Source organism: Mustela nigripes, chromosome 12, assembly GCF_022355385.1.
Source record: "Mustela nigripes isolate SB6536 chromosome 12, MUSNIG.SB6536, whole genome shotgun sequence".
NCBI classification, from domain to species: Eukaryota; Metazoa; Chordata; class Mammalia; order Carnivora; family Mustelidae; genus Mustela; species Mustela nigripes.
In genome coordinates, this window is record NC_081568.1 from 116,587,778 (window position 1) to 116,604,373 (window position 16,596).

General features: G+C 33.0%; 1 protein-coding gene across 6 annotated transcripts in view; it reads right to left on the bottom strand.

Annotated features, from left to right (window-relative positions):
• Positions 1–16,596, bottom strand: part of ARB2A (ARB2 cotranscriptional regulator A) — a 428,932-nt gene that overhangs the window by 229,341 nt on the left and 182,995 nt on the right. For all 6 annotated transcript variants that reach the window (XM_059418237.1, XM_059418238.1, XM_059418239.1 and 3 more), the window contains one exon: positions 8,545–8,763. In XM_059418237.1, the coding sequence (XP_059274220.1) occupies positions 8,545–8,763 (219 nt within the window). The remainder of the gene's footprint in view (positions 1–8,544; positions 8,764–16,596) is intronic.

Genomic DNA, 16,596 nt, shown 5'->3' on the forward strand with positions numbered 1-16,596 from the left:
AACAAAGACCAATGGATTTTCATGAAAATAGTACAAAATACTTAGTAATGTGTTTTAGATTCACACAGCGGGTAATCTTTAAGAAGAAACTATTTCTTGGGATGCCTGGGTGGCTCAGTCATTAAGTATCTGCCTTCAGCTCAGGTTCTGATACCAGGGTCTTGGGATTAGGCCCCACATCAGACTCATTGCTCAGTGGGGAGCCCGCTTCTCCTTCTGCCTGCTCTGCTTGCTGCTCCCCCTGTGTGTGTTCTCTCTCTGACAAATAAAATCTTAAAAAAAAAAGCAACTATTCTTTGTTGAGTGTTGGTATACCAAAAAAGAAAAACATGTACAATTACCTGAAACAGCTATTAAAATTCTGCTTCCTTTTATAACTGAATATCTGTATGTGGCCAAATTTTCTTCAGAAATGTCAACCAAAAAACATATCAGAAGAGGATGAAGGAAGAAAAACAGAGGTGGAATTCAGCTGTCTATTAAGCCAGATATTAAAGAGATGCTTTTTAAATGCCACACTTCTCACCATATGTTTTTGTTTTGAGAAATATAGTTATTTCTCATAAATATATGTTATTTGTGTCATCATGTAAGGGATTTATTGCTATTTTATTTTTTAAAAGATTATATTTATTTATTTATTTATGTTCAGTTAGCCAACATATAGTACATTTATTTATTTGAGAGAGTGAGCTCAAGAGAGCAAGCAAGCATTAATGGAGGGTGGGCAGGAGGGTAAGGGAAGAGGGAGAAGCAGCCTCCCTGCTGAGCAGGAAGCCCAGGACTCCAGAATCATGACATGAGCCGAAGGCAGACGTTTAACCAACTGAGTCACCCAGGCACCCCAGACTTATTACTATCTTAAAATACGTATTTATTTATTATTATTTTTAAAGATTTTATTTATTTATTTGAATGAGAGTGACAGAACATGTTAGGGGGAGGGGGCAGGGGGAAAAGTTAGGGGGCAGGGACGAGCAGGGAGGCCCAATCAGGACTCCATCTCAGAATCCTGGGACCATGACATGAGCCAAAGGCAGATGCTTAACTGATGAAGCCACCCAGGAGCCCCTAAAATAAATAAATAAGTATTTATTTATTTTTAAGATTTTATTTATTTGATAGGGATTACAAGTAGGCAGAGAGGAGGAAGCAGGCTCCCTGCTGAGCAGAGAGCCAGACACTGGGCTCGATATCAGGACCCTGAGACCATGACCTGAGCCGAAAAGGCAGAGGCTTAACTCACTGAGCCACCCAGGCGCCCCTAAAATAAATATTAAAAAATTTTCTCATATTTCATTCTTTTTGTGGTTAATATCAATTAGTGTACCCATATAAACAAAATACCTTAGTGATCTTAATAATGTTTAAGCACGTAAAAGGGTCCGGAGACCAAAGGTTTGAGAAGCAGTGATTATAAACCAATTGGAAAAGACCTCATTTGACCATAATTCTCCCCATACTTTCCAAAGGAAAGAGGGCAAGGAGAAAACAGAAAAAAAATGAGATATAACAAATAGTAGGTATCCTACCAGTTCTTTTCATATACATTAATTTACCTTATTTACTCCTTAAACAGCCTAGTAACTACAATTATTCTTATTTTACAGATGAAGAAACTAAAAGAATGAGGTGACTTGTCCAACCTCATAGCTTGTGAAAAAATTAAGATCATTGGAGCATAACTCTCTTCGATTCTGAATTTCTTTTTCTTTCTACTACACCATATTTATAGCAGAATTCCTCACCAAATTTGGCCAATAGTCAACCGAAACAAATAAGTGCAGAGCTCTGGTCTTTATTGTAATTTCTATTCTAAATCTAAAGATCTAATTATTTTGCCACTTTCAAATTTTTCTGTTTGGGCTTGTTTTTACTGAATTCAAAGAATGCCTGCTATACTTAATATGGGTTGTTAAGTGGGTTTAAAGAACAATGTACTAATTTTCTGAGTGTTAGCATGTATCAGTCATAGTATCACAGTTCTTTCAACTTGTGCTAGTCAATATCAAAGAGCAGATTTATATAGTGAAAGTTCTGTCTCTTCTGCTTTGTAGGTTCATGTAAGCAAGCATTTATTAAAATATTCATTCATCAAATATTTATTAAAAATCTACTGTTTACTAGGCTTTGGAAGTAAGAAACATGAAAATACAAAGATTGATTTCTGATTATTTAAAATAAAATCATGGCACTTTAAATGCTTTAAAATTAAACAATTTTGTGGCTACTTTCTCTGCAATCAGGTTTGATCAGTTTCCCTTTTAAATGAAAACCTTAAAATGAAGAAACTAAGGTATCCTTAGTGAACGTTTAATGATTATATTTTAATATTGCTCTATGGAGTTGCTAGAAGATGCAAGTGCTACTAATAATCTTTTTATTAGGGGCTAACTTTTGTCAGGTGGGACCCATTTCCCTTCTGGCTCCAGGTAAAGCCATATAGCTGGAGTGACGTTTCCAATTTGTTTCACCATCCCTCACTCTTTCCCTCCCACAGGAGGAGTGACTGACTTGATTTGTACATTTGGGGGAAGAAACAGAATGCTCTACTCAGCCCTTCTGGGTGTCTTTCAAAGCTACTTGCAAAAAGGACGCATTTCAACTTGCTTTCTACCTTGTGAAAGGGCAAGTGGATGTTTGGAAGAGAGATGAAAATGTGTTTCTGGGGAAATGAATTAGGTAACCTAAATTTAGTCACAGATCTAAGCCACATTTTCCATTTGAACTATATCAATTAATAAAGCTGGTGTTTTGATCTCCTTTTGTCTGATTCCTTTGCCATATTATTCACTGGGTTCCAAACTCAGAAAGGTAAGATGGACGTTATTATTTTTGGTACAAGGTAATGAAAGGTACAAAAGCTGGGGACCTCAAGGATTGGATACTTTCTTAGTTGATTATGAATTTGAGAGAAGACAGGGAGTTATTTATTAGCCCTGAAGACCCAACATGGTGTGTCAGAAACCATGTTCACTTTGCATATATTATTATCATTTCATTTTTTCAGACAAAAGAACTGAGACATAGGGAAGTTAACTTGTTTGAGGTCACAGTATATAAAATGGAAAGAGCTGGGATTCAAACTCAAGTTGTTCAAATTCTGCACGTTTAATTTCATCTCCATACTACATCTCTGCAATGGGTATGATTCTGAATGATATTCAGACATTAAAAACAGAAAATAAAAATAATTATTATCAAATCTTCAATGACTACTGGTTTTAAGTTCATTTGGTAAAGTGTAAATGTTTGGAATGTAGAAATGTTTAAAATATAAATTCTTATACTGATCATTAAATTACTAACTAAGCTTGTTGTTTTTTCTTTCCATTATATATTAAAAGATTTAAGGTTAAGGAATAAAAGGGAAGAAAGAAAAGATGCAGTGTGATGGGGGGTACTCAGTTTCAGAGGAAAGTAAAACCCAGTGTGAACAGCAGCAGCCCCTGGTGGTCTAAGGGGAAAAAATAGTGTATCTATAATTATGGGGTAGAAATATGTTTTTTAAAAGAATATATGTACATATTTAGCCATTTGACTCAGTTCTCAACCCAACACATTAAAAAACAGATGCTTTAAAAAATGATCTGTTGGCAAGATGCTTGTTAAAATTTTATCAGTTGAAATATTAAAATTCATTATGAATTAATTAACACATTATATAAAAATAAAATGTTTTTGTTTCATCATTTTACAAAGTACTATAACCAGTGGTGATTAACACTGGGAATTTTGTGTGTCTTACTATGTGTTGCTCAGAAAGAAACTGAATTTATAGGATTACCACTAAATTGATGACATTTTCTGTCTTCACTCTTGAATTCAGTTGGCAGATGTTTTTGAGAACAAAAAATTCCATCTTATTACAAAACATATTAAGCAGGTTTTCCTGCCAGGCATGTCTGACATGATGTTTATTGCCTAGACCAAATCAATCCCCTTAATAAGCCATAATATATGCCAGAAAGTACATTATTTCATACTTAAGGAAAGTTGCCACATGAAACAGTAAGTACTTTGATCTCTCAAGCTCTGCTTCTAATGCATCAGAAATGTACTACATAATCCAATAGTTAGTCATATTTATTTATACTCATTTAGTACATAAAAAACCCTACACTTTGTTAATCTTAAAGTTTTAGGCCTGGATTCTAGTTTACTTCTGCCGGTCTGTAATAGATTTTTACAAAATTTGAAAGGAGAGTTTGGCTTTTTAACAGATTCCAGAAGAAAAGAAAACGCAAATATTTAAATATATTGGGAAAATAAAATGGTTCCAGAGAGTAAACATTCATTGGCTATAATATTAAAAAAATTAAATTTGGTTGCTAAAGCACTAGATAGAAATGACTCCAGTGGCCGTAGTACAGAAGAGAACAGGTACAGAGAAGATGGGATATTTATTAGCCTTCACCAATATTTTGAACATAACCCAAAAACATCAAAAACATATTTTTTGAAAGAAAGCTTCAGTTTATCAGTTGGCTGTTTCTGAACAATTGCAAAAATTCACATAAATGCTGAAAAAATCCGTCAGAAAACTAGACACCAAATATCTCTCATGCTAAGGAGTAAGATTTTTGATGGATGTCAACAAGCAATCAAGCCATAAATATTTGAGTATCTTCAATGTGTAATGCCAGACTTTGCCAAGATTCTTACTCTGTAAATGTCTCCTCCACATTTGGATTCTTCCTTCTGTGGCCATGTAATTTCTTCCCCCTTCCACTTGCAGCATTTTTTTTTTCCTTCAACCTTCTGGGTCTAATCTCTTTTCTTCCTATCACCACAGCCCACAATTAAGTCTCCTCTGGAAGAGATATTTAAGCAATTCTATCCAGGTATCTCTAGACTAAGGCCTAGTCTTTTTGCTTTGGTCTCCCTGCAGGGTATTGGATTCTAATGAGTGGGTTTATTATCGGTTTCTGATTCCTCACAGTATGCTCTGTACTACTGTAAATACTACATCATTTCTGTTTATTCTTAAGGAATGACCAATACAGCACGCTCAAAGATCTACAATATTATGGGGAGTGGAAATACATGAAAGATAAATGTTAATAATATTACAAAACAAAAACACAAGAGATATCTCAGACAGCAAATGATAAATTTCACATAAGTTAACCAGTCGCAGTGACTTCCATGAGTCATGGTAAGTGATTACGATGATACGAAAAGGTGAGATTTCAGTTGGGCCCTACAACATGGGCAGAATTTGGATGGAGGGAAAGAACAGGAAGCAAAATTACACAGCACAAAGGTGTACAGCAAAGAACATGTATAGCAGCCTGGCTCTACTCTATGAGCAAGGGTGCACAACAGAAATAGCAGTAGTCAGCATGAAACATTTCCGTTTTCACCAATAAACATACTACCTTGATGACAGAGTTTAAAAAAAACAAACAAACCAGGATATCTCACTCTTATAGATTCAGATGCAAAGGTATAGATCAAGGTATTAAATAAATCTTGAGAAACTGACTTCGTATCATTAATTTTCATAATGTTTTCTCAGTCACTAGAGTAGGTAGGGGACCAACACTGTAATTTTTGTTTGTTTTGGATTGTTTCAATGAGATTCCTCACAATCAAGTAGCATACTTTAATGAAGCAGAACATATTAAAAAAAAGTAGTAGTATGGGATTTTAATCTTGGCTCCAACACCTTACTTACCAAATAAAAATTTATTATGAAGACTCTCTTCTGAGCTCTGGGGATATAATAGTGATCAAAACAGACTAAGTCCCTGTCCTCATGAAGCTTATATTAAGAGTTATGTTATTTTGGGGAAATTACTAAGTTTTGACTCACAGTCTTCTCATAGAAAATTGGATGAATACTAGTGATCCTATTAAGAGAGAGTGTGTATATGTATATATACATAATGTAATACATTTGTGTGCACGTATTACTTGTTATAAATATGTATTATATATTAATTGTTCATAGATATTTATTAAATAACTATTATTTAATATCTAATAACTGATAAAAATCTATTAATCATCACATGTCACTTATGTCATGCTTTTATAATAATTGTTTTAATTTTCATATTTCATGTATATATTTTGTTCCCAACTGTAGAACAACATGGTAAAAAGCAAATGGAGAAAGAATCTACAACTAGAAGTCCTGGTTTCAACACTTAGTTCCACCATTTACTAGTTATCTGCTCTCTTAGACAAAAATGAGCCACCTGTGCATCAGTTTCCTTACCTATAAAATAAGGATAAAGCTATTTGATCTACTTACCTCATGGGACTGTTCCAAAGACTAGATGATCAACTTCAAAATGTAAATAGTTAAGAAGTATAGAAATTTATGTTAATTTATCCCCATCACATATCATGCTCTGTGTCTGAAAATTACACTTTTTGGAGACATGTTTTGGAAAGGAGAGTACAAGAAGTTACTTCTTGAGTGGATCAAAACTACCTAAGAATTAAGGCATCTTACACAACATGAATCATTCGTCTCTTTCTCCACCACAGGATCACACCTTACTATCTAGAACTATGTCTGAAGAGTACCAGCTTAACTGCTATTTTGCACAATTCTAGAAGATTTTAAGAGAAAGGGTATTTATTAAGGAAAAATGACATTCATAACTAAGACTATCAGGCATATAGTTGTATTTTCTAAAAGTGTCTGTTTTTGCTTTAAGTGCTTTCAATGGGAACTGAGACTGATGAGTGAAATGGGACGAAGAAGAAAGAAGCAAAAAGACATGTAAGGAAAGAAGCAGAAACGGCAGGAGTGTAAAAGAGATAGCAGAATGAAAGAAAAAAGACAAAGGGAAAGAGAGATCCTAAAAATGAAGCAAAATAAAAAGATTTTTCTCCCTTGATATAAGAAGAAAAACAGAGGCAGAGATAAATGAAACAGATTTTGTTTCATTTGATTCATCCATTCAGATAAATGAAACAGAAAAAAGAAAATGCACACATACAAGGAACAAAAGCAAAATACCCACACAGTGGTGACAAGAGAAAATAGAAAAGGAGATATAAAACCTACAAGACAGATGTCAGAAATAGATCCATATTCTGTATATATCATAGGCAAATAAAATAAACTTTAAGAAGAACAATACATAGAATAACTTTTTGTTGACATTTTACATAAGCACATGAGTTTTCTTAATGATGTGTATATTTCAAAAGCTTTTACAATTCATTTTCAAAATATGGATATCAGAATTCTTTTTAACTGTCCTAAGAATGGTAGTTGACAGACTGGATCATATAATTAGAAAGCTTAGGACAGCCGATAAAGAAGGTAACACCATGACACCTATGCAGCCATACGAAAGAAACACGGTAACATACCTACATTAGAACAAGCAAGCTACTTATTGATTCCAATGTAATCACTGTTTTTGTTTTTCAAAAAATATATTACATAGCGAGATGCTTTTCAGAAATTTAAATACTGCATTCTGACTAACTTTAGCTTGAGTTACTGTATGATGAGCTTTGGGTATTCTCAGTCTGGATACTGAGATGAGGATTTTTTTTTTGGGTCATGAGGATTTACATGCTGCTTTCATACTATTTAACTACCCTAACTTACTCAACAAACCGACCTATAGTCTTGAAAGTTTGAAGTGTAATTCCCAAAAGTATAGGGATTATGCAATGAATGAGAATGAAGAAAATAACTCAGAAAGTTACATATTCCCCTCAAAGATGGTATGAAATATTTTATTAGTAAACTTTTTTAAAGGAAGTGTACAAATAGTTCAAACTGATTAATTTGAAACTTTACTATTATCCTACAATATAATTTATAAAGTGTTAATTTGTCTATGCTTAAATGTTCTGAATTGCTCACTTTTAAAGAACATATCAATTTACTATTTTACTTACCTAGTAGCATTTTTGACGCGCTTTACTATTAAATTCTATTTATAGGACCCGTAATAAGGGCTTTGAAAATTGCATAAATATGTCTCATATATACAATACACAGTATGTATATCAAGCAGAATGTGTCAAAGTTCAAATAAAATTGTTTGTGCCCCCTACGAATTAGAACTCCTTGGGCAGCACTGCTGTAACGATCCCATGCTGCTAGCATTACAAAGTGCAAAGGTTCACTGGGTAAGAAAAGAGCAAAGGAGAGAGTTCCCTCATTACACTATCCCTAAACTATTCTAGTTTAAATATTTATTAAGATATTAATTACTCTTCCTCCCTCCATCTGCCTTCAGAAGTTAAGCTGAAACACTGTGGATGGATGGTTGCTCATAGGAAAAGAATGCATAAAAACTATCACCACACAAGATGAAGACCAATGTTTTGTATGGAGCATTCATAATTGCTTTGAAACTTAAGTAAAATATCACACTGAAATAAGGATGTATTTTGTAATTCTGAATAAAAAAAATTTCACCCAAGTAACAACCATGGGATATGAATGGCTGAAAATTAAAGAATTAAGTTTCTTTTAAAAAAAATAAAATAATAATTATGACATACAATACAAATATAGTAAAAGAAATAGTGAAGGAGAGTAATAATCTTATTACTTACTCTGATATACAGCTGCATCATCTCTTTTTCCCTTTGGGGGTTACGATACTTTTCATAGAAATCACGTCGCTTCTTTGTTTCTTTAGAGACTTTATCTTTTCTTTCCCGTTTTTCTGCTGGTTCATCTGAACTCTCAGAAGATGACTGTACATGGATCTTTGGCTTTTCTACTTCAATATAGTTTTCATTGGGATTCAGTACTATTACTCCATATCCCTCCTGTTTTGAAAGCAAAGAAGGCAGCATAATTTAATCTTAGAAACCATCTCAATTCATAAAAAAAATCTGCAAAATTTCATAGTAAGTAATTTAATATAGTTGTATAGTCACTAAAGTATTTCTTTATAAAAGACTATAGTTCTACTTTTTCCAACAAAAAGTTATTTAAAATTGTTTGCCTGCACTGTTTGTGTTAAATAGATTATTTGTAAGAATAAGAAGACAAAATTGTAACACAAAGATTGCCAAGGTTATATTTTTTTTATAAAGTACTTTAGATCTCTCAGAAGCCCCCAAGTAATTGAAATAAATTAACAAATAACAAGTACACTTTCAAACCACATCAATATTTAAATACCTATTTTGAAAAAACAGCCTCTTTGAAGCTGAAGTTAAAATTCCACACCCTATTTTGTTGGATTCTCTTTCCTTTACAATTGCACTTTAATGAGCATTTTTTATTTGTTTGAATTCCAGAAAGAATAAGCAATTAAGGAATAAATGTGACCTAACATTCTACAGATTTACATATCTATAATAGCAGAAACATAATAATCAACCTGTGCAGTTGGTATTTTTTCCACCTCTCTTCTTTCAGGAGGCCACACAAATCATAAAACAAAATAATGTCCGACTGTAAGGCATAGGAGCAATTATTTAATCCTAAAATTTCTTTCATTTTTAACCACCATAAAAATTTCTCTATACTGAGGGCCAGTACTAGGAAACAAGTCCCAAAGTCTGAAATACAGCTTACTGAGCTATTATACCTTCTCTAAAGTTTTAAAAATATATTTTCCTGTCTGACAATTCTAGCAAGGCAAACATTTCTATGGTTAGAATTGGGAAAACTTTTGGTATTTATATTAAGTTATAGCTGATGGAATAATCAAACCGTGAGAAATTAGAGAAGAATAAACAATTTCCACTAACAAGCATGTGCAACATAAATTTGTGAAGCTATTAATATCTTGTATTTTCTATTCACTTCTGTACTGTGGGTGCCCCAATTTTGCCTTGTAAAATCCTATAAGGTCATATTTTAAAAGTACTACATTACAATAAAAACACATAAGAGCTATGGAAAATAAAACTTGAAAAATATCATTCTTACTGAAAAAGAAAACTCAATACTTTTTCTAAAAGCATAACTGTAGAACTAATTCAAGTTTAAAATTTGTTTTTTGCCAAATTGACCATAATAAGATGATTTTTTAAAAAGTGATTGCAGTAATAATAGAGTAATATTAGCATTGACTCAATTATCTTATTTTTAAGTATGCCACACTGCTGCATGTAGTTGGTTTTTTTAATGGTCGATTTCACAATCTACATAAAAACTTCATGGGGTTTTTCAAGTTTTGCCCCCCAGTTGATATGATTGTCTAAAACTATGATATGGTTTGCAGATTGTGAAGTTCATTAAAGTTGTGATTTTAGTGATAGTACTGTTAATTAAGATATAGTTGTCTTGCACACATGAAAACTATATAATGCCAAACTGATTAACAAAATACCATATATTCTTTAATACATGTTCAAGTAAAACTTTTAAACAAATACCTATTTTATGAGAAGTTATAAAATATTTTACAAATTTAAAAACTTAAACGTTCTACATCAAAGCATAAGATAAACGGTTTTTGGGGGGGGGGGGGTTCTCTTTTTAAGTATCTTAGCTAGTAAGTCAAAGTTTTACCAACAAAAGATATTTTATTTGGTCCTGCTTTATTCTAATCTGTATAGCTATTCAAAAGTCTTGTAATTCATTGTGATCACTGTCAGGTAGACAGATTGTCACTTGGTGATTTTCTACAGTTGGACACACTTGACTAGTTATTAAAATCACATTTGAAGGAAGTTCCTACCCCTCTTCCTTGTGCCTCTTACAACTTTTCACGCCCTTCTCAAATTTCAGCTATAACTTCTCCTCCCACTAAAAGTTAAGTTAAAGAACACTGTTGCACTCTGCTAAACAGGGTGAAATAGAGGCATTCATACACTGTCTCTGGTGTAAGGAACATAGTCAAAAAAGGTCACCGTAGGCCAAAAAGAAAATTGCCTCCTTACTAGATTCTGTACCATGAGTAAGTGGTCTCCTGTCATGTTTCTTCCCTGCCTTCTCTGAGTGAATTGAACTTTAAACACACACACACACACACAGTCTCTCATACTCACACATGAGTTAGAAGTAGCAAACCCAAAACAGGATCTTAGAATTCTTAGAGATGAATATAGTGATATACTACATTTTAATGATATTATGAAAAACATCAAACTCAATGTAAGAAAGTGAAACTTTAATAAATTGATAGAATGTGAGCATCACCTTTGTACCATAAAGGAATTCCAAATAAAGGTAAACACTTTAGACAAAGTTTATACCCACTAGAATTATAAAATTTTTGGCCTAATTTTTAACTTAATCACTAGATACAGTATTTCTCATAATACCACGTTAATTTAAGCAGAAGTTTTTACTTCAATTTTGGAAATCATTGATTGAAAAATTACTGCACCTACTTGATTTTCAATGGAGTCTGAAATTTGATGTGTCCTATCTAAATAAGTATAAAAAGCAGACAAACATAAATCATCAAAGAAGTAGTGTTTGTCTAAGTTATTGATTATGTAACTGAAAATTACATGACTCATTTGTCCAATTTTATAAAGACACAATATCAATTTTTCACCAAGGCATCAACTAATGAAAAATGATTCTATTTTAAAATTACCACTCCATAAATCAATTAAAGAATTTTTAGCATTTAGATTTCAACAATGAATGCTGCTCTTTAAATACCTGAATTATTTAGAAAATATTTTATCACTTAGATATTTCATACTGCCAATTTAATTAATGGAATAACAATTAAGAAATATTCAGGAACATTTCCTGCAGAAATGAGAGCTTATATTAATAAATGTCTTTGTTACAAATTCAATTACCATTCTGTGAAAAACTTACATTTTTCAATTAAAATTTTCCTGATAAATTAATTAAAGCGATATTCATGGAGACCATTAATAACCACTTTATAATGAAGAAGAGAAAACTGGAGAAACAAAATAAAGTCAACTATCCCACTTATATATGCTCTAACTATAGATATTAGAAAAACTTCATCTTTTCTTCCTTTTCTCTGTCACATACAAATATTGTCCAAAAATTCCTTTATATAATAAAGCTAAAAAGACTTTTGCCATGTCAACATTAATACATGGAAACCAAGGTATCAAAGTAAATAGTCAAAGTAAAACAAGGCAGATAACATACCAATAGCTAAATTTAACCATATGAAACCATTGAAGAAACCATCTTTAAAAAAAACAGAATAAATGCCATTTTAAAAATTAATTCTCTCTATTTGCAATAACTCAATCGATACACAAAGAAATAGAAAGAGATCCTAGTTTGACCTTTAACAAGTGTACCCATAAAGTTTTACAAAACTTTATAAAACCAGGCATCAGATATAATATCATAAAAGAACCATGCATTGCCACTCTAATGAGGCCTCCATAACTAATGTTATAACCTTAAACATTTTATATGGAAGTATTCTTTTTATATTTAATCATTCATGCTAAATTTCTCCTAAGATGAAAAGGCAGTTCATTTTAAACATACCCAGAAACTTCTGTTATCTTTAAGAAGACAAAAAGACAAAATGATCAAACTGATTACCTAACATTCTACAACTAAATAAACAAAACTTCTGGCATCCTGATTAATGATTTACCCAAGTCAATTCCAATATCCAACATTTCAAGAGACAAAGTATATATAAAGTTGTTAATTAACTCTTATGTTTGAGAGTACAGTCTAGCAGAAGATCAAGAAAGTGATCAAGAGGCTAATCTCTTTCACTTATCTCATTCCATTTTCTATCCTTTGTAGCTGTAACTGTAGTTTCATTTTCAGAACTGGGTTTATAAGGTCTAAAGCATGGAATCTTAATCAGAAACCCTCAAAATTTTATTGCTGGACATAGCAGTTTATTCAGCACAACGGCTCGCTGTGATTTAAAGAGAATGCACAGGACTGCAGGCCTCCTTTACTTTGAAGTCTGTAGATGCACTTACTAATAAATAATAGTTCATTTATCATTCAATCAACAAATGATGGCTTAGGTCAGAGGTCTAAAACAGATAGGTGATGCCAAACACAAAGAACCAAAGAGAAAAACTTGCTTAAGAAATTAAATCAGTACAGAAATGTACTTGTCAAGAAGGTTCTACAAATAGATACAATGTTTCAATGTCTGACCAAAGCCAGAATGTATTTTGATCCCAATGGAATCTTACTAAAATTAAAGATTTATCCAAGTTAATTTGCCTATTAAATACCAGTTATAAGGAAAATAGAAAATAGGAGAAAATTCTACATCTTTTCAAATCTCTTGTGGTTGGCTAAATAAAAAATCAGGTGAAAGTGTTCAGCTATGCATATTAACCTGCCAATACTATAAGCCATGTGTGACCAAAGAGGTCAGGGGCCAGGGTAGAATCCTCTGACCTATGGAACTGTCTGTTTTGGTCTTCAGGCAAAGCTCTGTAAAAGATCATTTAAGACAGACTTATCAATCATATTTTCCAAGTTCAGCATTCTATCTGTTTGGTTTGAAAGAAAAAAGGTACTCATCCTCAAGGGAAATGAAACCCAAAGCAATTTGCCTATAAGCTACATCTACCCATGGCTAAAATGGACAAACCACTGTCCATTCATCTTTTCTGAAAGATGTATGTTGTGTTTATTCTCATCTTTTTCACAACAAGGGTATGTCTATGTCACTGTTGCAACAGCCTAGGTGCAACAGTGAGATGAGGTCATGAAAACCAATCAGAAGTCACTAGTGAAGCGTTAAAGTAAACATAGCTGTTGGAGCTGCAGCTCTGCTTGAAAAATGCCCCCTCCATTATTTCAGCAATTTTCTCAAGACGTGACCTGGGACTGAAACGCCTAAAATGTCACTTGACTCCATTTTCTGCTTCCTCCCAACGTGCACTTAGGTAATAGCACCCTGCTAATATTTTGTAAAATGTTTGTCACAATCATGCTTTAACTTGTAGCTCCCTATATTCTAATGTCGTGTTCCATGGTACAAAAATACCATGATATAGACCAACATAGATTATTCCAGTAAGTTTCCAACTTCAAATAGCTCATCAAGTTAGTCAGTAAAAGAAAACATGCCACAAAAAGTTTTCAGAGGACCACCTGTTGTCTATTATTTTTACATAGCACTTACTCATAAATCATAACACAGGGTAATTAATCAAGCTGTCAAAGAGAAGGTCAAAGGTTATATGGTAGAGTCAGAAGGTCATGCATGGGCTGATAGAGGTCAGGGTCACACTGCATTCCTCATTATCAAGTTGGGATGAGAGACGGCCCAAGCAAACAAAAGTGAAAGCAGATGGAGAAGTGAGTGGATAAAAAAAAAAAAAAGAAAATTTCACAAACAAAAAGAAAAGTGAAAGAAGACTGTCAGCTGCCTTCAAGTAGAGAATAGAAGAGAAAAGAAATAACACTGAAATGTGCTCAAAGGAGTTCAAGAACATAAAGAAACTACAGTTTTATTAATTAAATAAGTTGAATATAACTTTTCTTGGTCATTTTATTAGTGCATACTAAGCAACATGAGAAAATATACATTTACCATCTCTATACCTTCTCCAGCTAGTGTGCTCAAGACAAATTAAGGTTACGGCAAAGAGTTCCAAGGATAAAGTATGATTACAAAAAAAGACAACAACAACGACAAAAACAAAACCCACAAGTTACAGTAAGAGGGTTTTTTTTTCCTTTATAATATTGTCTCTGCATTACAACATAGATGTGCAAATAGTTTTAGCCACAGGATAGATAATTTTTAAGTATGATACAAAGATATCCACAAATATAAATGCATCATAAAAGTCCTTTTGAATAACAAAACAGTTATAAAATATTCTATTATTATGCTGGCCTGAATCAGATGCAGAACACTGTGCAAAATTAGCTGTCACCCTTTGCTCAAAATCTTTGTTAATCTCATTTTGAATGTTTGCAGCTTTATCAACACATGCATCAATGTCAGCTCCTTGGTTACTGAACCGCTGTAGTTGGAAGAAGATATAATTAAAATGTTTTGGCACAGAAAAGGTGAAATTGTATCTTCCCTTGTTCCCTTAGGAGTCTGTAAAACATGAAGGATATATTGACAAACACACACCCTTGTCTCTAGTTCTGACATCTCAGGTCATCCAAGTGCTATTTATTTTAAAACATTCACTTTGCACTTATCTATATTATCGCCTGTTCTGTTTCTAACTTTTCCTAGGTTTTAGAACACTGTGATGCTTAAACACAATTTTTTCTTCTGATCACCAATATTTTATTTATTAAAGCACTCTATAAATTTACAATAGCATCATTAAAAACATTTACCACTCATTATCAAGGACATAAATGTGATTTAATACTACAGCATTATGAAATCTTTTATACTTTGCTTTTCATTCTCATTTAAAAAACAGACATACACCCACACATTTACACATTACAGTAAAAAGAAGTAACAAGTTACAACTGTTGCCTGTCTATGACAGATCAAAACCCCTAAGTGGGTATAGGAAATCTTAGAGACACACCTCCCTATTACATGGTCCCAAGCAGAGTCGGATGGACAAATTCACCTTATGAAATTTATGTCCTCCATGAAAATTGTGCCTTTATGCTTTAGAGGGCAAAATGAAAGTCCAATAGTCTCTTAGCTTCCCACTAAAATCCTTTAGAAAACTGTGTAAATATCATAGCTATAGATGATAGGCTCAAAGTCTTTCAAAACATTATCACTTGACCTGATCATATATATACCATGCAAACATAGGCTTACGGTTTCAAATTACTCTTAAAATCTGCTTAAAAATTGGGCGCCTGGGTGGCTCAGTGGGTTAAGCCGCTGCCTTCAGCTCAGGTCATGGTCCCAGGGTCCTGGGATCGAGTCCCATATTTGGCTCTCTGCTCAGCAGGGAGCCTGCTTCCCTCTCTCTCTCTGCCTGCCTCTCTGTCTACTTGTGATCTCTGTCTGTCAAAAAAATAAAAATCTTTAAAAAAAAATCTGCTTAAAAACTACAGTACATTAATCATTTTATCTTCATATATGCCACCTTTCTCTTTCTTTTTTTCTTCTAATTAAAATAGCATATTTAAAATATTTTTGTTGTTTTTTCAAGAATATATATGAGTGCTTTCCTTGTGGTTCTAGAGTCCACTTGCAAGCATGAGGACATAAAGAAGGACCCCAAGTATTCAATGAGTCAATAATGTGTTAAAAACTGATTCCATACAATGAATACTTAATAAGCAGCTACTATTAACCAAGCGCTGTGCTAGGTACAGTGCTATACCTATGAGTCACCTTTTCTTTTATGATAATGAAAAATACAATGGTTCAAAATCTGTGGGACACAACAAAGGCAGTCCTGAGAGGAAAATATATAGCAGTACAAGATATGTCCATTCAATAGAAAATTCCAAATCGGAATTAAGTACAAATTCCTAAAACCTCTACATGAAACCATTTTATTCTTCAAAAAAGGAGGAAAGCATAATCACAAGACAGTCCTAAAACCAATCTGGCTACACTTTCAAGGATAGTTAACCCTAAATGGTAAGTAAGCTATGCTTGTGTTTGTATTAAGAGTAATAGTTTAACTTACTCCATCACAATGAAAATGCACTGCTTGGGGATGTGTGTGTGTATGTGTGTGTGTGCATCGTAAACATTCAGGTATTTCATTGAGTAAAGTCATTTCATAATCTAAGGGAAAAGCTTCTATACACAT